This window comes from Myiozetetes cayanensis, unplaced genomic scaffold, assembly GCF_022539395.1.
Source record: "Myiozetetes cayanensis isolate MyiCay16 unplaced genomic scaffold, myiCay2020 scf3, whole genome shotgun sequence".
NCBI classification, from domain to species: domain Eukaryota; kingdom Metazoa; phylum Chordata; class Aves; order Passeriformes; family Tyrannidae; genus Myiozetetes; species Myiozetetes cayanensis.
In genome coordinates, this window is record NW_026087521.1 from 39,313,971 (window position 1) to 39,341,656 (window position 27,686).

General features: G+C 37.9%; 2 protein-coding genes across 2 annotated transcripts in view; both read right to left on the reverse strand.

The window, feature by feature from the left end:
* PPP1R12A (protein phosphatase 1 regulatory subunit 12A) overlaps positions 1-27,686 on the reverse strand; it is a 1,052,766-nt gene that overhangs the window by 855,488 nt on the left and 169,592 nt on the right. The window lies entirely within an intron of this gene.
* PAWR (pro-apoptotic WT1 regulator) overlaps positions 1-27,686 on the reverse strand; it is a 78,299-nt gene that overhangs the window by 7,269 nt on the left and 43,344 nt on the right. Inside the window, 3 exon segments of the mRNA XM_050324475.1 lie at positions 3,191-3,295; positions 4,660-4,807; positions 12,924-12,958. Coding sequence (XP_050180432.1) covers positions 3,191-3,295; positions 4,660-4,807; positions 12,924-12,958 — 288 coding nt within the window.

Consider the following 27,686-nt stretch of genomic DNA (forward strand, 5'->3'; position numbering starts at 1 on the left):
TTTGTGTGTGTTTTTTGTTGCTGGTTTTTTTTTCTTTTTTTTTTTTTTTTTAAATCAGATATACAGAATACTTTATTTGAACTTGTTGACCTAGCCATTGGATGTCTCAATTAAAGCCCACCTAAAGACCCTCTGTTGAAAATACCGCAATTGACTCAAAGGAAAATATTAGAAGTTTGTGAAATGCTTATGCTGCAAAAATAACATTCCAAAGATTACTACAAGTAAGAGTCTCTTGAGTATGAGCCAGGAAAAATAACTGTTGCAGTTTAAATATCTACAGAAACAATGGTCTGTGAGATGCAGGGGATTTTGCCACTTTGAGGTTTCTTATTCAGAACTACACTACTAATTTATGCTTATTAGCAAAAAAGAGATGGAATAGCAGGAAAGCTTGAACTTCACATAGCAAAAGAACCAATAGCTACACAACTGACACTAATTGGACTGTAAATCCTCATTGACAGACTCTCTCCAAACACACTTTTAAACTACAATGACATCTTGCTGAGGTCAGAGATGACTAAGTGTAAACTAGTCAAGAGCTGAACTTTGCCTACAAATATTTAAATATTATGAGATGCCTTTCCCTTCAGATATTTGAGGGTTTTATGAAGCAATTACCCCTTTCTTACAAAGAACATGGCAGACATACTTTTAATGTCTAATGTAATGGAATGAGGGAATGCCATTTATGGCAGAAAGCCTTTTCTGTTCCTCAATATAAATACAGCTCAGGATTCTTGGAAAAAGACTTTTTCAATTGCAACACAAGGTCTTAGACAATCAAGGATGCATCCATGGTTATGAACTGACTGAAACTTGTAAAAAGAGCATTTCTTTAATACAGACTGAGCAGTCAGAAACTATGCGGTAAAATGGCTTTTTAAGAAGTTATTTAGGGTCTTTGACATTAAATTCTTTCCATACCCATGCATCTCAACATGCAATAACTATGTATTTTGATGAACAGAAAAGCTGGAGAAATACCATGAACGTGTAGATTTTCAAATTTAGACACCCCTATTTAGACTGCCTACGAGCAAAATTTTTTAAAAAGATCTCTGCATTAGCTCCCTAAGGTAAGTTTAGTCCTCAGAACAAACATCCTTCTATCTGAACAGAAGGCTGAAGATCACAACTCTTTTCCATGCAAAGCATCCAAACCTGGTGCTAGCTCTGCAAGGTAACACTTCACAAAGAACACGTGGATATCCAAGTGCTGGCTCTCGTGTTCTCAGTTATGATAATAAACCTGAAGCAAATATAACTGCCCTATTAACTTTCATAACATTCTATCATCAGAATGATGCAGTATTTCTGCAGCTTTTCTCTTTCTAAATCCACATGGATAGCCCATATAGAAGAAATATAAATGGAAATATAAATCCAAGAGTTAATAAACAAGAAAGTAAAGCTGTATCTGTTTTAATGGAAGCATCACTTTTTGAGACATGGGTTCAAACTTTTCTAAAAAGACAAATTATACTGGTCACAAAGTCAAAAGACAGCTTTTTGATCATTAAGAAAAGCCCAAGAGACATGGACATAAATAACTTGCACTCAACGAAGCAAACAGACAATGTTAAAGCTATGAAGAATGCCGGACTCATGGAGAAAAAAAAAATTCCATCCTCTTCTGCGTTTAAAAGTATTTACCAAGAAAGCACCAATAAGATGGCTTTGTAGATCTCAGGGAAAGGCACAATTTTAGTCATGGTATAATAAAGTGGTTTTTGAAAGGACTATATTCTATTTAATGTTTACTTTCATGCAACAGGCAGAAATTGTCACTATTCTTAATACAGGCAAGGCACAGACACTGCCTGACTTTACTAGAAATGTTCAAAGATGGTTTCTAGTTAGACACTTCATGGATTTAATTTAAGACATCATACTTCAAATATAGCAGAAAAAATAACATTGTTTCTGGAACAGCAAACCTCTGTCATGGTCTTAAACCACAAGATTTCAGTGATTTAGGTTATTTTGATTCATTCTTTCTGAGGCAGGAAGTCAGATGTGACTAACAGCATTAAATAGCTTTGCCATCCATTATGTTGAAGAAATGAACACCTGCCTTGATTGTAATAGTGTCATCATCTTAGATGTGACAGATTCTTTCCAGAACAAAAGAATGGCACAAAGACCAATGTCCTACTTAAAATAGGAATCTCTCCAAAACAGGCAATACCTCATTTATCCTACAGACTAACCTGCAACTTTCTTCATTAAAAAAACAAAATATATGTTTCAGAATAATCTCCTTTCATTCTTAGATTAGTTTGCAAATTTGTGAATGCTGTCCTTCTTTGCCACAGATAAAGAATTGCAAAATCCAATTTCGACATTATTCATGCAGAGTTATTGCCTCCCTTTACAATGCTGCATTGACCAAAGCCATATCTGCACTGGACTAGAAGGTGCATATATCCCTCGTACATCCAGGCTCCACACCTCAGCCAGGAGGTGCAAGATGAGGTCACTAATCCACTCTACAAAAGAATTTCTGTTTGCCCTTAAAACTGGGGCAACTTTTTCTATCAACTTTTAAATTTCTCATCCTGTTCCATTTCCAAGCATGTCTCCCTCTTCTAACCCCCTCTTTTTCTGCCTTCACACCTTGCCTGAGTAATGCTACCTCACATGTCCTGCCTTCTGACTTGTTCTGCCTTTACTTATGATCAACCATAAAGAGTATGAGAATATGTGTCAGAATAGAAAAAACTTGCTCCCTAGTCTTTTTAAGATTATCTAAATTATTATTAGTAATTAAAAACTGACTAAAACGAAATTAAATTTTTTAAAAATTTAAATCCTGAGGAACAAGTTATTGATAAAATTGTCAAAACCCCAACTACATTGTTTCCTGGTATTCTACATACTGAATCTGGAAAGAGACAGTCAAGTGCTTTTGCTTTTATAACCTTGCTCTATGAACACTTAGAGCAACAACAAAATCAGGCACTCCAATAACACAGAAATTAGAGAAGTCAATCATCACAAACACAAATTACCTGAAAAAAAAATATAACTTATGACATGCCTCTTGAGAGTTATGCAAGACCCCTCCCACTTAATTCTCTTGTGACCTTGCCCAGTGGATGCAGGTGTCTGAAGAATGGAACAGAGAATGCAGAGACTTTTCTCCCCTCTTTCTAAAAAACCACATAAGAAAGTATTTGCTTACTCTGTTTAATAAATCAATTTCTTCCTTCAGCTTTCCAATTAGTTCCTCTTTGTCCTGCGCAATCTTCATTAATCTTGCATTGTCCTGTCTTTCTTTTGCAAGTTCCTAAAACCAGAATACTCAATGAAGTTGAAAATTTTATTTTTATTTTAAGACACAGTTTAATATCATTTAAAACAAAGAAAGAGGAACCCCCCCACGCTTACTTATAATTCCTTTTCTACAGCAAGTCAAACCCACATCTTCAAGTCCTTTTACAATTCAAGCAGCTAAAGAAACGTCCAAGATAATATTTTACCCACAGCAAATCTGTGTGATATCTAATTCAAATGATAATGTTTTAATCAATATTTAACTTCAGCATGAACCCAAAATTGCATAGGGGCCCAAAACAGAAGAAGTAAATGTAAAGTATGAGATTCCAAATTTCTTATACTTGGAGGATTAGTCTTTTCTGATGGTTGGGTTTTGGTTTTTTGTTTGGGGTGTTTTGTTGATTTTTTTTTAAACTACCATTAGCCAGGAAGGAAGACTAAATGTTAGATCTCTGGTCCTGAATGTGAGAAAAAATGAAAATGCCCATTAGGAATTCAGTAAGTCAGGATTCAGGATACTGAAAGACAGCCCTTAAATCTTTCTCTATTTTTTGTGTTGGGGCAATTTAAGTATTTCAGAAAGAAGCTGATTTAGAATGGAGGGTTATGGTGTACTCACTCAAGTCAAGATTCCTCAAGTCTTAAAAAGCCAGTAATTTCTACAAAATACACTTTATTTTCATCCTTTCCAACACCTATTCAAATTGTGTTTATTTAGTAACTTTGATCCATACAATTCAAGAATATTTGGCAAGTTACCCACAAAAAAATCTCCTTCAGAGGAAGACAGAAAAGCCAGTAATAAATTACACAGATGACATTATTTAGCAAAATACTGGCTTAGGTGAAAAACTGAGCTTTAACATTATTATATTTCCCAAAACTGTTTGTAGGAAGTCAATCTGAAATAATGAAAACTGTTTTAAATATGCATTTTGAATGCTTAAAACTTTAACAACTGGATAGCAATTAATTTTATAATTCAGTACATTAAAAAAATCCCAAACCATAAGTAGATCACAAACAGGCTTGCTAATTTTCTGAAGAGCCAGTGAGCCCCTTCTCCCCCAAGATATTTGTTCTGGGTTGGTACGTCATGAGGTACGAAAGAGAAATACGCAGAGCACTGCTGGCTCTGTTATCTTTACCTCAACTATTTCTCACTTACATACCAAATGAAAACTAAACATCCATGATTTGAAAGTTCACATTCTTCTCAGTCAGTCTGACTCTTTATACATTTTTATAGACATAACTATCTGTACTTCAAGCCTTTAGCATCATTTCTATGTATTTTACTTGTAAATTTCCCCATGGACTTCATAAAGTACTTCATTTCAGACGTATGCCATGGAGAGGTTAGTTGGCACTTACCCTTTCAAGTTCCTCAATCCTCTTTTCCAAAGTGTTACTCGGTAGAGAACTGCCAGAAGAATTTGCATCCCTGCTGTATCTGCTGTAAGTTGTCCTCTCTGTTCGGGAATATCTATTTGGAGCGTCGTCTTCTGGTGCATTAGCTGTGCTACGGAAGCCAAAGAGCAAAGCAGACATCTATTTATACATTTAACAAAATGGAAACGATAGCAGTAACAAAACTGCTTTCCAAAGCACTCAACAGGTCAGTCTAATAAACTGCAGAAAATGTGTGGCTGAGAAATCACTAAATTTGCTGCCTCAGGGATTCGAATACTTGGATAATGCAGCTCTCATCCACGTGGGTAATCAACTTTAAACACACACTTACCCTATCTTACTTTTAAAATTTCACAAACTATGCACATTAAAACGCAAGCTAAATAACTTTATTTCAAAGAGTCAAGTTTTAAACCAAGCATCCATAAAGGATGAAAAACAAGTACATGTGCAAAACATAAGAAGAATATCAATGGACTTCTCAGGAACTATAGATTTGGCCTGTACTCCACTATGGTTTCTATGTACAAAACCAGTGCTGATTTAAAAATATGTATAAGAAGTTAAGCATTTTCACTCACAAAACTAACAGTGTTCTTCCTATAGCTATTTTCTTCCTAATAGTAATATTATTTACCTTCAGTGAAGAACCTAATGAAAAATGAAGAACAACAGAACAGACTGCCCTGGGAGCAGGTTGAGATACTGATCTTTACCTCTCTAATTCACCAAAACTATACTTCTTAGACTTTGAAAATAAACAGCCAAACTACCAAAGGAAAAAAACAAAATCAAAACCAAAACAATCTCTTCTTCTGCCTTCACCAGGGAACTCAAAAGCCACCTGGAGATCATCCTCAAAAGCCAGCTCTAGGTGTCCCTGCTTAAGCAGAGGATTGAACATGGACAAGATTCCCCTCAGAGGTCCCTTCCAACTTCAGTCAGCCTGTGATTCTGCAAAATCACACAGCTGAAGTATGTATACAATGGTTTTCCAGAGCACTTAGGAAAAGAATGAAAAGTACTACAAGCATCCCTATAACATTTCCTTTAAAACAGAGAAGAGTATATGATTAATGTTTTCATTTAACAGTTTTGCATTTCATAACTTCAGAAAACCCCTGCTGATCACGTGCAGATTTAGACAGATACAGTGCAAATCAAAAGCAGGAGTATTTGGCAAAGGCATGTCTTTTCATGGATATAAATATTCTTTTGCTCTAGTATGTGTGAAGTTTCCAAGGCACACTGACACAATTGTAAGGAATTTTGTAGCTTAACGTTATTACCATATTTAGCACTGTTTATTCTTCAACCACGAGATTTAAAAAAAAAAAAACCAAAACATTTCTAGGACCGGATATGCATGTTACAACACAACATAAGAGAAATATTTTAGATTAACTCTATAAATTCTAGATTATTTAGCTTTCTAAAAGATGTGTAGTTGTATGTTGTTAATGTCTAAGGGATAGGTCACACAAAAAAAGGTTCCATTTTTCATCACTCAAAAATTAACCCTGTTGTCAACATACTGGAGCATCTCAACTCAGCTCTAGCAAGTGATAGTGGCAGAAACTCCTACACGAAGATGAGAAAAAAGAATACTTAGACGGGAAGGGTATCATTAATACAGAAAATGCCCTAATTTTTCAGTATATTCCCTGAAACTCATACCCAAAAATTTCCTCACCTATTCCACTGGGCAGTTGACCCTACTGAATGCATTCTTTTTCACTGTCAGCATGTACAAATGACATATCATGAAGACTTCTAGGAAATGGGATTTAAAAAAAGATTGAAGGAGGCATCGGCTCATAATCTAAGACAAGGAATGTGACAGATAAAAAGTTCATTATTTGGGCTGTTATAACCAATGTCTAGTACACAGCAACGGTAAAAAATGTACCATCCAGGACACACCAGGCATATCTTTCACAAAGAATGGAATTTTAGTCTTCAGATATGTCACTTTATGAGCATTAAATGAGAAACAATCATAAAATCACAGAATATACTGTGTTAGAAGGGACCCATCAGGACCACAGAGTCCAGCTCCTGGCCCTAGATAAGACACCCCACGGATCATATCATGTGCCTGAGAGCATTGTCAAAATGCTTCTTGAACTGTCAGGTTTGGGGCTGTGACCGCTTCCCTGGTGAACCTCTTCCAGTGCCCAACCACCCTCTGGGTGAAAAACCTTTATCTAATATCCAACCTAAACCTCCCCTGACACAACTGCAGACCATTCCCTCGTGTCCTGGTCACCACAGAGAAAAGATCAGTGTCTGCCCCTCCTCTTCCCCTCGTGGGGATGCTGAAGACTACAATGAGGTCTCCCCTCAGTCTCGTCTTCTCCAGGCTGAACAGATCAAGTGACCTCAGCCATTCTTCATACAGCTTCCCCTCAAGGCCCTTCACCATCCTCGTGGCCCACCTTTGGACACTCTCAGTCTGTTTTATATTTTGGCACCCAAAACTGCAACACAATATTCAAGGTGAGGCCACACCAAGGCAGAGTAGAGCGGGACAATCCCCTCTCTCAACCAGCTGGCGATGCTGTGCCTGATGTCCCTCAGGACATGGTTGTCCCTCCTGGCTACCAGGGCACTGCTGACTAGAATAACAGTATCACTGAACTTGGTGTCTCTCTACTAAGAGAAAAGACCTATTAACCACCACCACCAAAGATATGTCTATGGAAGTATATCTGTAGATTAGATACAGATATATAAATATATTTTTGAAGGGTTTCTTCTGGCTGTACTTAAATAAAAGCCATATAGCAAAATCAACTCTCATTGCAGTTTGACTGCTCTTACGGAGAAACAGAAATGCTGTTCTGGAAAAATGTTTCTAGTTACTTCCTTTACAATAAAATCATTTATTCACGGAGGCAAGTTTTAAAGCATTATTACAGAAAGGTGGAATAAATCTTGCTCCTTCCAATGCCTCTTTGATTCTCTCAATGTCTTCCTGAAGCACTGTCCAACTTGCCATTTCATCCAATTAAAATCACCCTGTCAGAACTGTAGTTCAACTACAACATGTTCAACTACTACACGTTTGTTTTTATTGCCAGAATCTTGTAACCATACCTGATTTGGAAACTCCTAATTATTTATGTCACTGCAATTGAGTCAGTTGTTAACAGATTCTTTGGAAGAGAGAGCAAAGAACAATTTTTTTCTAAATAGGCCATCTTGGACTTTTGTTACTGCTTAAGCCAAATCTGTGGCTTTCAGAGTTGAGCTAAGGACAAGAAGTCTTGTCTTCTCTAAGGCTGCATGTTCCTAGTCTGCTCCAATTTTCCCTTACTCTGGCCTTCAGGTGAGTGGGAAACTACTCAAGGAGCTGATGCAGCAATCCAGCAGACAAGCAAAAGGGAAGCCATCAACTTTTAGCCACAGTGGCTTCTTGAAGTGGTACCTTGTCCAGCTGCAAGGGGCAGTGAGAAGACCATCAAAACCTTCTGCAGAAACAAAACCTAAGTGTTTTGCCTCCTTATAACATCAGCATTGATTCAAGAGGGGCTAGAAAAGTCAAGAAAACCAACTTGAGTGACCCCTGTCTAAAATACACTGTTCATATCTGCACAGTAGTGGTTCCAATGTAACGAGCTAGATGAGACAACGTTTCCACAGCAGCCCTTGCTGCAAAATTCCCAAACACAGGAAGTAGGCAAGTCTGGGCATAGCTTTATGAAACAGTATTTTGCAGCTGTGGTTTTTTTGGATTAGTGAAACCAAGGTTAGTGTGATGGAATGTAAATTGTTACAGTTTAAGTTTTACAGTTACCTAAAAAACACTGAGTGAGATAATTTTAGTAGTGCTCAAATATTTCCTTCAGAGCCTCTTCGATTAATGCTCTGAAGCACTGGCTGCTTCTCTTCTTAGGGTCTCTACTTCCCCATTTATTTTTCAACTCTTGCACGAATGCTAAACTTGAATACAATGTAGTCTTTTGAAATTAGTGATAAACGCCTCTAGCTCTAGGGATCCATATTAATGTGCTGAACTATCCTAGAAGAGGGGACAAAAATCCTCTCTGACATTTTGACTGGAAGCCATAAAACCATACTATATTGTATTAATTTCCACTAATAAACAAACTTATAGGGGGAGCACACCCCTGAACCACTAAGAGATTTTAATCTCTTTCTGTAAACTGATCCAGCTGATCTGTCTGATCCATGAACCATGCAAAAATCTTCTGAGTTATTTTAAATCCTGATCTCCAAGGTTTTCTTTACAATTTTTTAAAAAGAAACTAAACTGGTTCAAAAGCTAGTAGACAATCTCTTAAAAGTAAGCTGCTAAAACAAATTCTCTGTGCTTACAAAAATATTCCTCTGTTCGCATACATATCTTGATTTACTGCTACTTGCAAACAACCTTTTTGGTTCACAGAATGCAAGAGAAACATAATTCATGTTTACATGTAGATTACACTCAAATATTTCGATAAACAGAATACACTTTGTCATTCTCCTGTTTGAGAAATCAGTGATAACCACCAACTATACTGATAGCATCAGACCTAAATCAGAAAAACATTCTTACTAATGGCAATGTGCTTGGTGCTTTAGAATAACTCACAAAGCAGGGCAAAAACTGGAATGGCCAAAATGAGGCATATCTCACTAAGAAAACCTTAGAGAAAAATGAAAGAAAGGGAAGTTGATATGAGCTATTACAACTGAAGTATAACTACACTTTTTAACACACGAAGCTCACAGTTAGAACACATTGATCACAGCTCCCAGACACTTCCATGCACATCCTGTGCCCTTCATGTCAGCATGACCTTGTAGATTCTAGTCATCCTTTTAATAGATGTCACAGTACCACTCCAGATCACAACAAAACCATCACTTTCTTTTGAAAATATTTTACATGTTTAATCATGCAACTACAAAGGAAACCCTCCAAAAACTTTTGGGGTGTGCGAAAATTTCTGAATTCAAAAGACAGACTACAATTATAGACTAAGATCTTCATCACAAACTTTTATTTAAGTGAGGAGACAAGTTCAGTTTCTCCAAGTCAGCCAGAACAGAAGAATAACACACAGCAGCCAGCAGAGTTCATATGTAAACATGTCTTCCAGTCAATGGACACTCAGTTAAAAGGGTTTCCCAGCAATGTCATATAAATGTTCAACCATGGATTGTTGCATCCATATAAGGCAAAGTAGCCTTAGTAGTGTGTCTAATTAAATAGGTAGTGTAAAATCTGTGCAATTCCTTGAGTCCTGCAACATAGTGAGAAAGCAGTGATTCTATGAGAACACACATCACAGAAACTTCTCTGCTCATAAGTCTCTCTTCTGTTGTTAGGTAAAGGAGGTTGGGTATCTCAGTGTAGACACAATCACAGAATTGCTGAGGTTGAAAAAAGCCTCTAGGATCATCAAGTCCAACTGCAAAAAAATGAGAACAGATATATGGAAAGGGAAAAGAAAGGTACTGGAAGCCAGGAATGGTATCAGTAACCCAGGACTAGAAGAGGACAGAGACAAAACAAGAAAAAAAAAAAACCAACCAAGTAATCAGAAAAATAACAAACAGAAGACTAGGACCTCAGTGATTAAATATAAGGATGTAAGAGGAAAGGGGGAGAGAAAGGAAAGGGTGTGTAACTGGGCTAGAAAATAGAAACCAGCAGAGTGAAGAAAAATGCTAAGATGAAAAAATGTCATGTTTGATGAGGAACAACTGGGGAAGAGGGAGAAGGCAAAAATGAAGAAGCAGGAGTAGTAAAGATAGAAGAAAACCACCAGAAAATTTCTGACAAAAAATTCACTCTTTCAATGGGAGAGTCTATAACAGAACACAAAATTTTATGAAAACATATTTCTATTTTTGCTATCAAATGTCTATAAAGTCTACCAACAAACTCTCTCCCATAAAGTACTGACCACCTGCTGTCAGAGTAATGCAAGTAACAGTTTCCAATGGGATCTGAAAGGGTTGTCCCTATGTGAGAACATGCTTTGCTCTCACAGGTAGCTTTGAAAATCTAAGGAAGTATACCCAAAACTGTTAAAAAGCACATTAATCTCAGTGTATTTGAGCCTTGAAGCAGCTTCTGATCTCCGTTCAGCCTTCAGGCACCAATATTCCAGTTCTAGGTGCAATCACAGAATGGCATTTCCTGTTTCCAAAGGACTTCTATACTGTATTTGGGACTTCAGTGAGGTTTGAGTGATTTGGGTAAGCATTACTGTAGAGAAGGTTGCTTTCTGTAAGACCTTCACTTACTGCAGATGTTGGAAGGGGCAAACAAGCCCAGAACAACTCTGGTCCTGACTCCTTCAGCATTCATACCAGGAAGTGAAGCCACTTTAAGTACCCTTAAGTGAAAAATGACTTCAGGGGAGGTAGAAATTTTCAAATATAGAGGAAAATTTAAAAGATACTATTGATTCTAATCACAGTGGGCACTGTATGCCTCAAGGAGTACAATTAGAATAAAATCCACTGAGTATTTGTGAGCACTGGGCACTGTGTTGACAGTGGAAAATAATCCTTCACTTTCAACATGAAGTTTCAAGACTATGCAATGAGTAAGACAGATGGCAACATACATAAAATATTGAATAGCAGCTTGCAGCAAGTCAGATTCCTCCTGATTGTGATGCCAGTCCTGATGGGGAAAGTTGACAATGACCTTACATCCCACACATAACTAAAGCTGACTGAGGGAAGACTGCACAACCAAGTCTTATTTAGCATTTTCTGGCATTGGTGCTTCCTTTTTTTGCAATGCTAATCAGAAGAATTAGTTTATTTTTAAACAAGCTACGAATGGGGTTGTGCAAACTTCCATTTATTACTACCCCACGCACAACCAAGTCTCTGCAAGTGAGTGAGTATACAGAGCATGTGAACAGAGATAAGGTTTACGAAAAGCCACAAAAGTATGACACACACCACTAAGTATTCGGCAGATACAAACAGCAATAAAAGTCTGCATGGGAACCAAAGAGGAAGTGAAGACTGAACTAAAATGTGCTTGATTAAAAAGAAATGAATCATGAAATTATACAGTTATTAAGGTTGTGACAATAAGTCCACCCATTCTGCAGTGACAAAGTGATTTAAAAAAAACCCCTACAATAATAAAAAGCATCACTCAACTAAGTTTACAAGAACTCAGTAATATAAATATAAAAGATAGCAGCACCATGCTAGGGAAGCTAAAGCGTAACAGGATAGGTTATTATTTTTTACAATGAGGGAGGTGAGACTATGGAACAGGTTACCCAGAGAAGCTGCAGATGCTCCCTCCCTCTTAACTGTTCAAGGCCACGTTGGATGGGGCTGTGAGCAATCTAATTTAGTGGAAAGTATCTTCAAGGTCTATTCCACTCTATGAATCTATGGTGAACAAGTTTGAGGGTTGAAAATATACCAGTGACGACTGGTAGGTGCTCTTTGCACTTTCTTCTACAACCATGACATACATATATATATATATACACACACATATATACACACACACCTAAAAGACAGACAGATAGATAGATAGAATATACCTAAAAGAGAATGCACCCATGTATCAAATAAAAATACATTTACAAAAACATCTTGCTTCAGTAGACGTACTTTAGACCCCATGTAACCATAACATTTTCCCAATAGTTGTAATAGCTGTGTCAGTATTAATTCCACATGGGAAAATATTTCACACACTGGTCAGGTGCGTCAAAAGCTTCTGAACCGGAGTGATGACCAGGGTCATTACTTTCTTGACTCAAACAAATAACAAACAGGACATGCTACATGTGGGCAGCATCTGCTACAACTGAGACAGTTGTATGGACAGTAGTATGACAAAACCATAGAAATTTCTTTCAGTGTTACTGTGGAGAGTAAGAAAATTATTTTCTTTTATTGAAGTTCAGAATAGGGTGGTTCATAAATCAACTGTGAATATACTGGCTCCTAGGCAATGTGCCAAGTTAGACATTTGCTTGGGAAAGTATTCCGCACTAGTAGGTCCCAGCAGAATACTGGTTGAATTTATTTGAAAATAGTAATATAATAGAGGGGTTTGGTTAAGTTTGCTGCATCTTTCAGGTCCTTACCCCCAAATCAATCTATGTATCTACAGTAGCAGTACAATGATCTCTTCCACAAACATCCATTTAATCAGCTTTATTTCTTGCAGAACTATACATGTAAAGAAGCTTACTGTGTACAAAGATCTCATCTCATACCTTTTATACCTGCTTGAAACCATCCTGGAGGAGTCCTAAAAGAAACAAAAAGGAAAAACTAATTAATATTTGTCTTGTATTTATACTGCCAAAATACTTTACTGCTCCATAGAAAACTAAGTCTACAGTTAAGAGCAGTGCCATGCTGCCATACAACTCAGTTTTGCACTATTTTGCAGTCAGGCATAGACAATACCAGGATCATTGTCAGCAGGACAATACCAGGATTATCGTTACTGCTTCTGAACACCAGCTCAGAAGCCTTAAATGTCTGCCTCTGGTTAGTTACATCTGAAAACTGCGTACAGTTACTCCATCCCCCAGCACGCACAACAGCACACAACCTGCCACCAGCATGCCTTCACTACCACTAACTAGTACAGAAACACTTGTGCACTTTGATAGCTCTTCTTCTGCTTGTCCAAGAGAGCAAAACTGTTCCAGTTTCTCAGCACCACTGCTGTCCTTCTGAATGGGAACAAAACCTGAAGCTGGCAAGTAGAAAAATTTAAACATGTTTCAACTGCTCAGATTTGACAGTCAAGTCCACAAATATATTTTAGGATGTTGTAAGAAGAAGAGGAACCAATTATTTTATTACTCATAAACCAAACATCCCCCAGCAAATAATAAGTAAAAAATCTGGAAAGAATATTTAAGGAGTTAATGAACTGAACAAGTGCCTTTACCAGAAAAAAATAAAGGCAAAGTATGAAATTCTGTCTATCTAGGACACTAACTGCAGGCAAAGAAATAAATGAGTTCTCAAAACAAGATGCAAGAGAAATTCCATCCACTCTCAAAATTCTACAGGACATTACACTGCCTTCACTGACCAGCACATCAGCTAATCTGTAAGTAAATTAATGAGGTAATAATTAGGATACAAAGAGTATTATTTTACTATAAAAAATGGAATTGACAAAAGTATTTGTATTACAGAAAAAAAACTTGATCTGAAAGTGCATTTTATTTTATACAGCATTTTCAACTTCTTCCATATGTGCTACACTTTCACTAATATAAACAGAAGAACAAAATTCAACAAAGTTAAGTCATGGGAACTATTTAAAGGAACCCACAAAGTGGTGCAAAATTGCTGTTTTAACACTGATAACCATTTTATCGTTGTTGATAGTATCTGAAAAGTAGCAATCCACAGCTGTAAAACAGCAACCTAAATTTACCTCTAAAGGGGCAAGGAAATATAATTTTAAATGGTACTATTGCTATTTTTCAAGTTTACTAAGGGTACATTATCTTTGGAAGGTCATGGCATCAGGTAGAGATTTCTGAGGTCTGGAAGGAAGTAAATGTCACTCCTTTCTTCAAGAAGGATTATCCAGGAAACTACAGGACAGTCCTTAGCTCAGTCCCTGAGTAGGTAATGGATCAAAGCCTCAAGGACAGGAAGGTGAAATCAACATGGATATATGAAGAGGAAATCATACTTGACTGACTTCACAGCGTTCTCTGACAAGATGGCTTGGTGAATGAAAGAAGAGCAGATAATGTTTATCTTGATTTTAGCAAAACTTTCAACACCTTCCCACATAACATACGTATAGGCAAACTGCTGGAATAAGGATCAGATAAGTAGACTGGGAGGTGCAAGGAAAAGTGACTTGATTACTGTGCCCAAAGTGTGATAAACAGCAGCATTAAGTCCAGCTGGGCATCAGTCTTTGAAGGGGCTGATACAGGGGCCAATATTGTTTAACGACTTCATTAATGACCTGAATGATGGGACAAAGTACATCCCCAGAACGTTTGCACACAACACAGAACTTGGATGAGAGGGTAACAGTATGTCAGGTGGCTGTGTTACCATGGAGAGAGACACTGATAGGCTAGAAAATGGGCTTACAGAGACTCCATGAAGTTCAAAAAACAGGAAAATGTAAAGTCTAGGGGCTGGGGAGGAATAATCCCAAGCACAAGTACCTGCTGTGGACTGGTTGGAGAGCTGCTGTGCAAAAAAAATCCTGGTGGACACCAAGTTGAACACAAGCCACCACTGTGCCCTTGCAGTAAAGAAGGCCAATGGCACCCTCAGGATGCAATGCCAGCATGTTGAGTGACAGCATCCAAAGGAGAGCGATGAAGATACAGAAGGGTCTAGAGAGGAAGCCATACGAGGAGCAAGTGAGGTCACTTGGCTTGTTCAGCCTGAAGGAGACCGAGGGGAGACCTCACTGCAGTCTTCAACATCCCCATAATGGGAAGAAGAGGGGCAGACACCGATCTCCTCTGTGGTGACAGAACCCGAGAACTGAAGTTGTGTCAGGGGACGTTTAGGTTGGATATTAGGAAAAAGTTTTTCACCCAGAGGGTGGTTGGGTACTGGAACAGGCTCCACAGGGCAGTGGTCACTGCACCAAGCCTGACAGAGTTCAAGAAGTTGTTTGGACAATGCTCTCAGGCACATGCTGTGATCCTTGGGGTTTCCTGTGCAGGAACAGATTCTGGACTTGATGATTCTTGTAGATCCCTTCCAACTCAGGATACTCTATCATTCCCCTCTGCTCTGCACTAGTGAGACCACAGCTGGTGTGCTTGGGCCAGTTCTGGGCTTCTCAGTGTAAGAAAGATATACTGGAGAGACTCCAGTAAAGGGCTGCACACATGATTAAAGGTTTGGAGCATCTGACACATGAGGAAAAGCTGAAAGTTCTGGAAATGTCTGGTCTGGAGAAGAGAATGCTCAAGAGGTATCTTGCCAATTTGTATAAACACCCGATGGGGTAAGAAGATCAAGACATTTCTATCCATGGAGATAATAAACACCCAACTATCTACACTCCTGGGCAACTTCCTATAATTGATAATGCTTTGTCTGCAGGGCTTGGACTAGAGACTTCCCAAGATTCCTTCTAGCATTAATGATTTTTAGCTTTATGACAGTCAGCAATGACTGACAAGGTGATTTGACTCTGATGTATGTGAAGAGATTCAAATCATTTCATCTAATACATTAAGATATATGCTCACTGTATATGAAACCGAAATGCCATATCAGTAACATAAGACACAGGTCTTGGTGGTGATGGTCTCAAAAATATCCTTGTTGTCATCAGCCATGGACAAGTGGTTCAATTCCCTTTTTCAGCTTGGATGGAGGGAGTTACATAGATTACTGGGTCAAAATTTTGCCTGTCTGCAGAAATAAAGTGGGAACTCTGGGTTCTAAGCTTCCTCAGTTCTTATATTTTTCACAACTTTTCCAAGAAAATGGTCAAGGCATTATGGCTATGCTTCCCAGTGAACATAAGTCTCTATTTACAGTGAAAGGCAGAAGTTGCATGTGACATTGCAGTCCAATGAAGCACACATACCCTTGTACAAAGAAATCTTTGGATCTTTGATGCTTGTTTTGTACTCTAGACGCTAAAGTGATGCAACAAATGCATACAAATTTGCAAATATAAGCTGTAAAGACATTTTATACACAAAGACTTGTACATTTAACTCTACAGGACACTTAAAAGTTTGGCAGTACTATTCAAAAAAGCCAGTTCTTCAGAAAAAGCTGGGAAAGCAAACAAATGCTCAGAGGCAAAGTGCATGGTAAATACACTCATTTGCTACAAATTACAGCTGTTAAAACAAAAAAAACCCCAAACCTTTAACCAATTAACTAGCCCTTTGTAACAGATGTTTCTACAACAAGTATTAGAGGGTTTTATTTTTGTAGTTAAAACTAACTACAAACAAGAGTTAAAAATGCACATCTGATGCATAAAAAATAAATTCTTCTGACCACCAAATTAATACTGCAGATTTGGTAAATTATGACTTTTATCACTTTGAAATTTCTAATGTAAATGCAAACCAATCATTCTTTCAGGTGATGATGCAAGCACTAGGAAAATATATTATTTATCTCTGTTCTCACTTTATGAAATTTATTTTGTGTGCCTTATTTGTCTGAAAGCTGCTGGTAACATGAATATATGTAGTTACACTGTAAACAGCATTATGTGTCCATTAATCAAAAAATAATCTAAGCTTTCAAACTATGCAAAAGATCTTAATATGAGGCAAACATCTATAATATAGGCTCCTGTCTTCACCACCACTTTTGCAGAAGAGAAGGTTGGCAGAAAGTGAATAATGAGAAGGAGAAAAGAAGGACATCCCTGTTCAGCAAAGAATTAACCTAAAACCAGATGATTAGTCTTGTATATAAATACTGATTTACAAACCTTGTTTATATTCTTTAATATTTTTTAACTCTGTCTTTTAACCCATGTTTAAAATATCTAGTCATTACTACAGAAATTAATGATTTGTCACAAGAAATGAAGAGATCAGTTTATGTGACTTCCCTGTAAAACAGAATTCCTTTTACTGTCTGTGGAAATCCTGAACGGAAAAGCAATCAATAAAGAAGTAATCCACAACAATTATGCTAATGGTTTCTTTCATACTGGTGAAACATTATTGCTGCCAAAGACATCCACTAACATTTGTTCTTCATCTAAGGCTGAAACCAAACACTCATTTCAATGCACTATTCCAAACACAGCTTTAAAATTATTTTTACTTCTTGCACATATCTCAGGCAGCTTGCATTACCTTTTAACAGTATATCTAATTATTATGTTCAAAAACACGGCAGACTGACATACATCAGCAGTGCTCCCGAAAACTGCCATGCTACCTTCCCGTCATGTGCACAAAATTGACTGTGCGGACCAGCATTAATGCAGGTGTGATCTGTGTGAAAATAACCAAGGAAAAAGCAAAGGTTTCTCTCATTGCACACAAGCTCCTTCATGTGATTCACTGCAAACACTAATACAAAGACACATGCACCTGTTGCACAAGAGAATGTGTAAAGGCAGAAAAGGCAGCTGAGACCATTTCAATTAATGCAACCATTTACGGCCAATTAAATTTATGTCAAACTAGGATGCAAGGAACTTGGCCTAATTTCCCTCTTTGCTCCTGGCTCATCTTGGTATTTCATCTGGCCAACAGAGAGATTACATAAACAAGCTGGTCATTGGGCTTTAAATAAATAGAGTTGTCTGTGTTTACAAGTGTCTGACAAAGATTTCCAGATGTTAAACCAACCCTACCATTACTAATTTGCTAGTTAAAATGCACTAACATTGTTTTTAAACAAGTACAAGCTCTGGAGTCAGCTGGACTATCAAAATGGTTCAGTGGAATCCCCTGAAACACTACTTAGAACTTTGGAAACAATTAAAGCAAATACCTTGGATCAAATCAGGTTGGTAGGGCATGCTGGTATATATACAGGCATGTAGAATATGCGCACTGTTTTCAAATTTGACCATATACTAGTGCAAATTATGACTACATAATGATATTCCTGCAACATGCACAGTTAAATTTTTACTGAAATCAGGACATCAAAACAATTTTTTTTTTTTTTTTAATGTAACTCAAATATGGGCTTCCTATGAAGTTTCCTACATGTTCTTCAAGATGTGAGCAAATACAACTTCACTACATGGAGGAAGGAGGTTTTCTGTTTGCTAGGGTTTCTTGCCTTTTTACGTATCAAGGCACACATAGATTCTGTCTACATCCAGCAAATCAAGTTAATTCCAATTCCTTCATAAGTCATATCTTGATTAACTACAGCTACTTCTCATATTCAGTGCAACTTTGTGTTGAGATGTGTTTGGAAATGGCAACTGCATATCTTCTGCAACACAGACAAAGCTTCATTCAGATATAAAAGTGAGATAACATCTGAATGCTTAACAACTGAAATAACTGCAGGTGTGAAAATCAGCAGAAAGGAGATGAAATACCTTTCTTCTCCCTCCCATCAAAATTCCCCAAAAGCAAATGTCTCTTGGGAGTCAATTTACCTTCCATTCCTGTATCACAGAATATGCTGAGTTGGAAGGGACCTGCTAGGATCTTGGCCTGGCACAGGACACCCCAAGAATCACATCATGTGCCTGAAAGTACTGTTGAAATGCTTATTGAACTCTGTCAGGCTTAGTGCTGTGACAACTGCCCTGGGGAGCCTCTTCCAATGCTTAACCACCCTCTGGGTGAAAAACGTTCTCCTAATATCCAACCCAAACCTCCCCTGACTCAGCTTCATGCTGTTTCCTCGGGTCATGTCACTGATCACAAGAATGAAGAGATCAGTACCTGCCCCTCCTCTTCCCCCAGTGAGGATACTGTAGACTGTGATTAGGTCTCCCCTCAGTCTCCTCTTCTGCAGGCTGAACAGACCAAATGACCTCAGCTGCTCCTCATACACCTTCCCCTCAAGGCCCTTCACCATCTTCATTGCCCTTGTTTGGGTACTCTCTAAAAGCTTAATATCTTTTTTATATTGTGGTGCCCAAAACTGCCACAATATTCCAGGTGAGGCCACACCAGTGCAGAGCAGAGCAGGACAATCCCCTCCCTTGACCGGCTGTCAGTGCTTTGCCTGATGCCCCCAGGACACGGCTGGCCCTCTTGGCTGCCAGGGCACTGCTGACTCATATTCAGCTTACTATCAACCAGGATCCCCAGGTGCCTTTCTCTGGCACTGATTTCCAGCATCTCATTCTCCAGCCTGTATGAACATCCAGGAGAAGAATCCAGCACTTTCCCTTGATGAATTTCATATGGTTGGTGATTGCCCAGTCCCCTAATTTGGTCAAGGTCTCTCTGCAGGACCTCTCTGCCCTTGAGGGAGTTGACAGGTCCTCCAAGTTTAGTGTTGTTGCTTTGAAAATTTCTAGAGATGTTTTTCATGGAATGCAAAGCAAATTCAACTTTGAACAAAAATGCTGTCACCATGGAGGAGGGGAAAAAATTTTTATTTTTTATTTCCATGGAAACCATTCTTTCCAGAAGCCCTCGCAGGTGCTTTCAGTAAGTTTCAAGTAGCAATTCCATCGCTCAACTACTTGCACCTCTTGTAGCTATGCACTTTCTAGATCTCTTCTTGAATAGACTACTTGTACATACAAAACGACCTCAGGCTCCTTCCCCTCCTCTTATTCTCCTAGCTGCCAAGATTTTACATCTATTTCAAAGGTTCATTATATTTTGGTTTTTTCCTGGTGTGGATTTCCTAGGGATGACCTTAAACACTCTTCACTCACCCAATAAATCTCTTTTATAAGCAGACATTCTAAAAATGAGCTTTTATTTCTAAAACTGTTAAGAAAGCATGAAGTTATCACCACCTATTAATCAGTTACAAAATAAACTGAAACAGGAACCTGGTAAGATTAAAGAAAAACAGAAGCTTTTAAATAGCTTTACAACATTTTTCATATTTTGATTTTCCTTTGATTTGTACTCTTGGCAAGTTGGAACAACTGTATATTAAAAGAGCCTTGTTTAATTTACATCCACCGGATCTTTTAAAAATATGCCTTAACAAGTAGTATGTAACACAGTAGGACTTTAAGCAGGAAAGAGACATTCCTGTATTCTGGACATCAAAATTCAATTGCTAGAACTACTTTCATATTCTGGCACTCAGATACGTAATTTCAGATCAGCAATACAGAACACAATCTTTCATGTGAAAGCGTACACAAGCAAGACCTAAAATAAAATGCTAATGGAAAACAGGAAGATAGTTTCTTTACCCATGCTAAACCAAGGAAATTTAAGGTTAATATAACTTCTGTTCACATATTTTTGAAATACTGGGTGATTGATTCAGGTAGGCATTTATAACAGTGGAAGGGCAATGGCATTACAGTCTATACAAGGATGAAGATTTCTTTAGGAAGGAAGCTCTAGGCAAAAAATACAAACTCAGTAAGTAAATTAATCTGTTAGAGCATCCAACAAGGTAGAGACAAGAAAAGAGACACCAAATGAAAGACCCTTCTTTAAAGAGGAGAAATCTCTCTCTCCACACATAGAGTAACATAGAAATAAATTAGGACAGTGCCACAAGTGACAAGTGCCTTATTTCCCAGGCCCTTCCACTGCAGCCCATATGAAATCCATGCATCTCAAACAGGTTCCAGTCAGTCAGAAAAGCTATATAATTTCTTTTTTCAAACAGTAAATCTAAAACCACGTAATTCTCTGTGATTTGTGTGTGTTTCTGGACTGTGGATGAAAACACTGCAGTTCTCTTTACCTGACAGAGCAGTGAAGTACTGCAAATCCAACGTACACAGAGTCTGCTCATTGGTTGGGTTTGCTTTTCTAGAAATCAGAGCAGTGAAGACAACCGTGCAAAGAATGCCTCTTCCTCTATCAAGTCTGGCTCAGCAATGGCCTCATCGAGCTGCTGCAGGATGATTTCAATGTTCCTACCCAGAGCCTGCCTGGGCATCACAGTAAGCAGGTACTGGCACACCCCAACTGAGCCCAGCCGGGCAGGAAGCACGGGGCAAAGCATTTGAGTGCCACAGAGAAGAGCCAGCCAGGCAGTGGCATGGGCAGTAACATCAAGTCTGATGCAAAGTCTACCTTCTGTCCTGACCTCCTGAAATATGTTTGCACCATGTTTCCGAAAGTATTCTGTAGTGCACATGTTATCTGTCTCTAATTACTTCACAGGATGAAATCCAGCTATACCAAGTACTTACTACCTGTCCAACTGTGAACAAAAAAGTCAAATATATTAGTACACCAATTATTAAACTGTAGGACAAATTAAGGTCAGACTTATTTAATATAATAACATTATAATTTAAAATTCTTAACATAAGGGTTTTTATCTGCTCTTACATAATTCCATAGTTGCAAAGGTATCAATGTTTTCTATAAAGAAAAAATCATTAGACTATGTAAGTTTATGGTGGTTCTTTGCCTAAAAACTTGTATGAGCTAAATCCAATGTCTTACATTTTGGGTTACTTCTTGGCCAGTATGGTTTACAAACCTACCTATATTTTTATGTAAACAAATGGACGACTTTATTAGTATCTTTTAATTAGCTTTAAAATAGATGTCAGTAACACAGAATCACATAATTGTTATAAGGTTGGAAGGGACATTATATTTATATTACATACATCACAGACTTACGTACTTTCATATTAAGTATTTTTATATAATATCTTATCGTGTTAAATTGTAGCATGTTGGTTTTATGTGGATTGATAAACACAGGCATATGATTTAAGTAAGACTATAGTATGTTAACAATGTCCCAGAGATTTCAAAATTATTACCTATAACTTGTAAAGAAATATAAACCACATTATTACTTATGAATGAAAAAAAAGGAGACAAGAACACAGGAGAAAATAAAGAAATTGTGAAAATATTATTTCCAGATAGTTATCAGCCTGTGTAGTGGCCTAAACCCCAAAGGGGGAGGGGGAAGAAACATTAAAAAAAAATTAAAGAAAACCAGACTGGAAAAATGTATTTCAGTCAGGAAAAAGTTCAGTGTCCTTGATTCAGTCCACTTATTTAAGTGAACCTTATTTTTTACAGCCTCATCTACTACTTTTAATTAATATGTAATTAATAGGACTTCAAACAAGAACCAACGGACGTGCTAAAATGCCTGAGTGCAAGTGATACATACTTTTCCTGTGAAGCCAAGGGAGTTATGACTCATCTGCCCGTTTAGATAGAGCCAGGAGGCCACTGAGAAACACTGCAAGAACACCTAGGGAATCAAATCAGACTTCTAACAGGAAGCTAAGTATCCTCAACTCCTACCTATGAAGAAATTTATTAAGAACATAAGGTGAGAGAAAATTATTAAAGAAATACCTGCAGATAGCACAAGTCAAGCATCATCCAGAAGAAAGCAACTCCCAAAAATACGGAAACCAGAAATATTCACTAAAATATATAAACAGAGCTTTTCCTTTACTTGTTATTTTCCACTTCCATTATATTCCAAGCAATATTCAATACCAGAGTCAGAAAAAGAGCTCAGGACAAACAATTAGGCACTCGGAACAAAAGCTGTGAAGGAACTGATTAGATCAGGCTGACACAACCTGACTTAGATGACTCACAGTAAAAACAGAGCTGGAAAAATTATCAGAAAGACAATGATTATATCCAACATATGACCTTCATGGATCAGTGTTCAATAGTCATAAACGGAAAATGTAGGCTTCCTAAAACTCACAGAGAAGAAACAGAACTTGGAAATTCTTTTAAAAATGTCCCAATGTGTCAGTTGGTCATAAAAAATAGAGAATCAATATGTTACCAGAAACCTATGGAACACTTCCAACACATTAGCAAACTGTACAGGATCTAAAACACACAACTTGATGCTGAAACAAGAGTGTATTTCAAAAGAGGAGAGAAATCATATGGACCTAAACCTTTATGGCTCAGAGAAATTAAGAGAGTTCTTAAGGGTCTCTTGCAACCTAAATGATTCTAGGATCTGAAGTCACAGAAGAACTAAGTCCCAATATGAAACCCACAGCAGAGATGATGACAGTGAATACACAACAGAATTTGCAGAAGTAATTTGTAATGTAAACATAAAATCCTGCATGGAGCTACGTGCATAGCTTCTTCACAAAACACTACTCTGTTTCCAGGCATACAACCCAAATACAATTTCCCCAAAATTCTTTAAATTACACTTGTCTCAGATTTTATAGAGCATTATAACGTTTTCAATCTAATTTTAGAGTGCCAATCTACTTGTTGACTTGTCAATACAGTGCTTTGCACAACATGTACTAGAAACACAACCAGTGATTAAAACCAGCTTCTTCAGTGGAACTAGTTTAAAACAATGAACCATCCTGCCCATGGTTACCAGGTGCTGGTTCTCAGAAAAGAAAAGAGATACTTGTTAGTTTACCAGCAAAATGGACCTGATAGCTTCTACTATCAAAACAGTAAATGGAGGCAGAGAAGTCATAGGCTACTCCATGGCTCCAAAGCCAAGTGACACAGAGTTGCCACATCCATACTCCAAAGCCCCTGATGGTGGGTCTCTTCCACGTCCCATGTGAAATAAGAAATAAGAATCTGTAGATTCCCCTCAGTCAAAAGTATCTGAAATAACACAAAGGTTGAACCAAAGCAGTGTTTCCAGCGCATGAAACCTAGGTTTGTGTTGCACACCCTAGTGTGTTGATTAAGGGTATGTAGCTGTTTCTGAGCCAGCCAAGCCTAGTAATGTCCTTGCAGCACTAACCAGGCAGCCAAAACTGGTGTTGTGATGTTCATACTATGTGTGAGGACTGATTCCTAGCACACTATTCCTCAAACAGTCCCCAGGGTATGATACAGGAGAGCACTAGGTAGCATGAACAAAAACCATGCCAAAAAACGTTGCTAATAATTAAACCACAGGCTCAGCGGTGTAGCAGTTGAGCTCACACCCAGGTCTTGCACTTTTTAACAGTATAAATGTAGTCAGACTGTCTCCACCAAACAACTCTGAATTACAGATACCTCCTTCCTTCTGAGCCATCACAATAATTACACGGACAACAACGATGTAGAGACAGACTCCCCCACCCCATCATCCTCGTGCCACTATGGAACTGGAGTATGCAGCTTGCAGATGCACAAGCACATCTGACCAACTACTGCAACAACATTCTCTAACTTGTCATTAATAATATGAACGTGTGATCCATGTTATAAAATCACTACACGTATTTGTGCAGATCTGTATACATTACTGAGCATGTTGCCTCCCCTCTCCACCTTGCACAGTGACACTCAGCAGCAGGGATCTCCTTGGTCCGCGTTGAAGTGTCCTCCCTCTCTTACACACCCAGCAGGTACTCATAACTTTTATGCAGACTTCAGACTTGTTGCTGTCATAAAAGCAGTATTAACTAAAATTCTCCCTTTATTTAGAGTAGAATACCAGGGAAGTGCAGGACTCAGCAGTACTACCATACCTTACAGAAGCTTTTGATTTCAGTCAGGCTGTATCATCTATTTGTTCAAGTAAGTATGTCAGGAAGACCTCCCTTTTTCAATACATTTGTATGTGCCCTAGGCACAAATACTCTTCCTCTCAAAGAAATCTCAACTACAGTGTACAATTCTCCTTCCAGGATTGCTTTTTCCACACAAAAAAATTTAAGACTGGGACGAGATACCCACTGTAACCTGGTTAATTTAAGAAGTGATGCCAGTCCAAAACAGAAAATGTGGAAAATAAAATAAATTCCTTAACATGAAGCTCCTTTAGACTGCTCAAAACGTTAGTTGGGAATTTGGGAAACTCTTTCCTATTCCTTACAGCTGCATAAAGGTTCCAAACCAGTGTAACAGCAGCTAATGCACCAGCTTATGCAATTCTGGAGCACAGCTTCATGAACTCCACAGTGCAAGAAAACAAACTTATGTTCGTACAGGCTGAGTGGATAGCAGCAAGATATCTAGACAAGAAAAAATTATAATAAAACTAAACAAAGCCCCCCAGAAATGAAATCTTAGCTGAAGGATCACAACCAAACTTGAGAGAAAATACAAGGAAGAAATCACAGCTTACATGCTTTGCTTCACACTTGCTCTGCACAAGGATTTAGAAAGTACCTGAAGAGCAGGCTGTGCTGAAAACCCTGAAGTTCCTAGGCACAACTGTGAATTTAAAGTCAGAACAAGATGCCTTTACATCTCCTTGCCTTCAGAGAGAGAGGTTTGATTCAGTTTTACTTTTCATGCAGGTCCTGTGATGAATAGTTGTGCACATGAATAGGCATACAACACAAAATATTCAATTTTAAGAGACTTCATCAATACACAACTATATTTACTGGAAGTAAATGCATTCTTGAAACTAAATTTTAAGCTTAAACCACTTATCCACTAAACTAAACTTTACTGAATACCAAAGTTAAACATGTTATTAATTTTGTATTTCTTTCTAAGAAAACTAAAGTTTGCTTGAAAATTTATGCTGACAATGATCAAGCACTGAACACAAATAATGTCCTCCACAAACAAATGGAAAGATTTCTTTTTTTGGTCACTTGTTATGAAGACAGATTTTGATACTCATGTATCAATATTTCCCTCCAAGAGCAAGAAGTCAGATGACTCAAAGTAGCGACAACTGAAACCGCATCCTCAAGGCTACACATCGCTGGACGACCAACTGTATGTAGCTTGTAGGCAATTTACAGCCCCTCGCTTTCCCTTTGGTATCACATTAGTAAGTGCTAGCCCTCAGCTGCCTGGCTTCTTAGGGGCAAAGGGACTGTGATTTCACTTGTAAGCACTTTCCAAAAGCAGCGGCGTTGGATAGTGCACACACAATATAGTTGAATCGGATTTGCTGAGCATGTGCAGATCCTTTGGGAAAGTAAAACCCACTGAACATGCATGGATCAGCAGCACTACACCATGGGTACGCATTTACTGAATTTGCTCACATAAGAGAAGAGGAGGATGATTTTGCAGAGAAACCTATGCTGCTACAACGTCTATTACATAGCCCGTTCCGATGAGAAATCCAGACTCCACTGTTTTAAAACTGACGTTCTATTAAAAACACACATACATACATACAGTGTAACTAAAAACTAGCAACCTCAATTTTTCAGAACACATCATTCCCTCCAGTTAAAGCCTCCAGTTATATCAGACGTGACCACCATGCAACAGAACTCAGAAGTTACCCTGCAAGTTAATTAAAAAGTTACTACATGGAGTGAGGTTTTTTCCCAGTCTCCCAACAATACACACAAAAAGCATTTAAAAAAAATTAAGACTGCAAAGTCAACCAATTCAGAACAGAACATCATTGACTCATGCAACTTGCATTAAAACTCATGATACTGCCCTTCCCGACATCACCCCACAATGTATTTTTCCACAAGATCTCTTAGGTGGAACACGAAGAACAGCACTCTGTAAATAATGTTCAGTATTTTGCATTTGCTTGCTCTTCACAAAGTGGCAACCAGTGCCTTAGTTACTGCTATTAACATATTCAAACTGCTCTGAATACAGGCCCATATTACTAGAAATTACTTGAGTGATTGCCTGATCATATATGATCATGAAAAGATGGAATTCCTGTGTTCCTGTTTCCCTTACACATATCACAGAAATGATCTGGGTCTCCCAAGCCACAGCAACCATGGCAGATGTTTACCTGAAGCCCTGGTTCATTTCATGAACTGTAAAGGGCAGCAAATTCCCTGGAACTAGTGTCACTTCCTTTAAAAACATGGCACACACAAGACTGACTTAAGGTGCAAATATATTTATTAAAAAATAGTGATCTTTTAATACTTAACACTGAATCTGAATACTTTTTAATGCATTTTTATGGGAACATTTTTAGACATACAATAAGATTTCCTCATGAGTCCTTCTACTGCACTCACTATTATTACTTAAGGGTTTTGTGGATACTAATGACTGCTTTCGTATTGTCTCTGTGAAGTGCATCACACTCCAAATCTGCAAATAGAAAACCCAAGATGAATATTATCTGGTGCTTAACTCAAATATTAGAGTCCCATAACCTGACTTGGTAGAATTATTTAGGACTTCACATACTCAAACACACCTCCTTCTAATTTACATATTTCTATATTTTAATCACAGTTTTATTCACTTTTTAAAACAATACCAATATTATAATCATGTTACTGTGTAAAATAATTCCTGGCCTAACATCTAAAGAACTGTAGTGCAGAAAAGAAAACACATGTTTAACACATTTGGGCATGCCTTGTATGTAGCACAACTACATTGTCTCTACTGATAGAAATTAACATCATGCAACATCATGGCAATATACTTATAAAAGATAAATTATTACTCTTGAATGCATGCACACAGTTCTTCTTTGCAAGAACTACCTGAAACCTAGATGCCAGACACCTCTGAAATGCT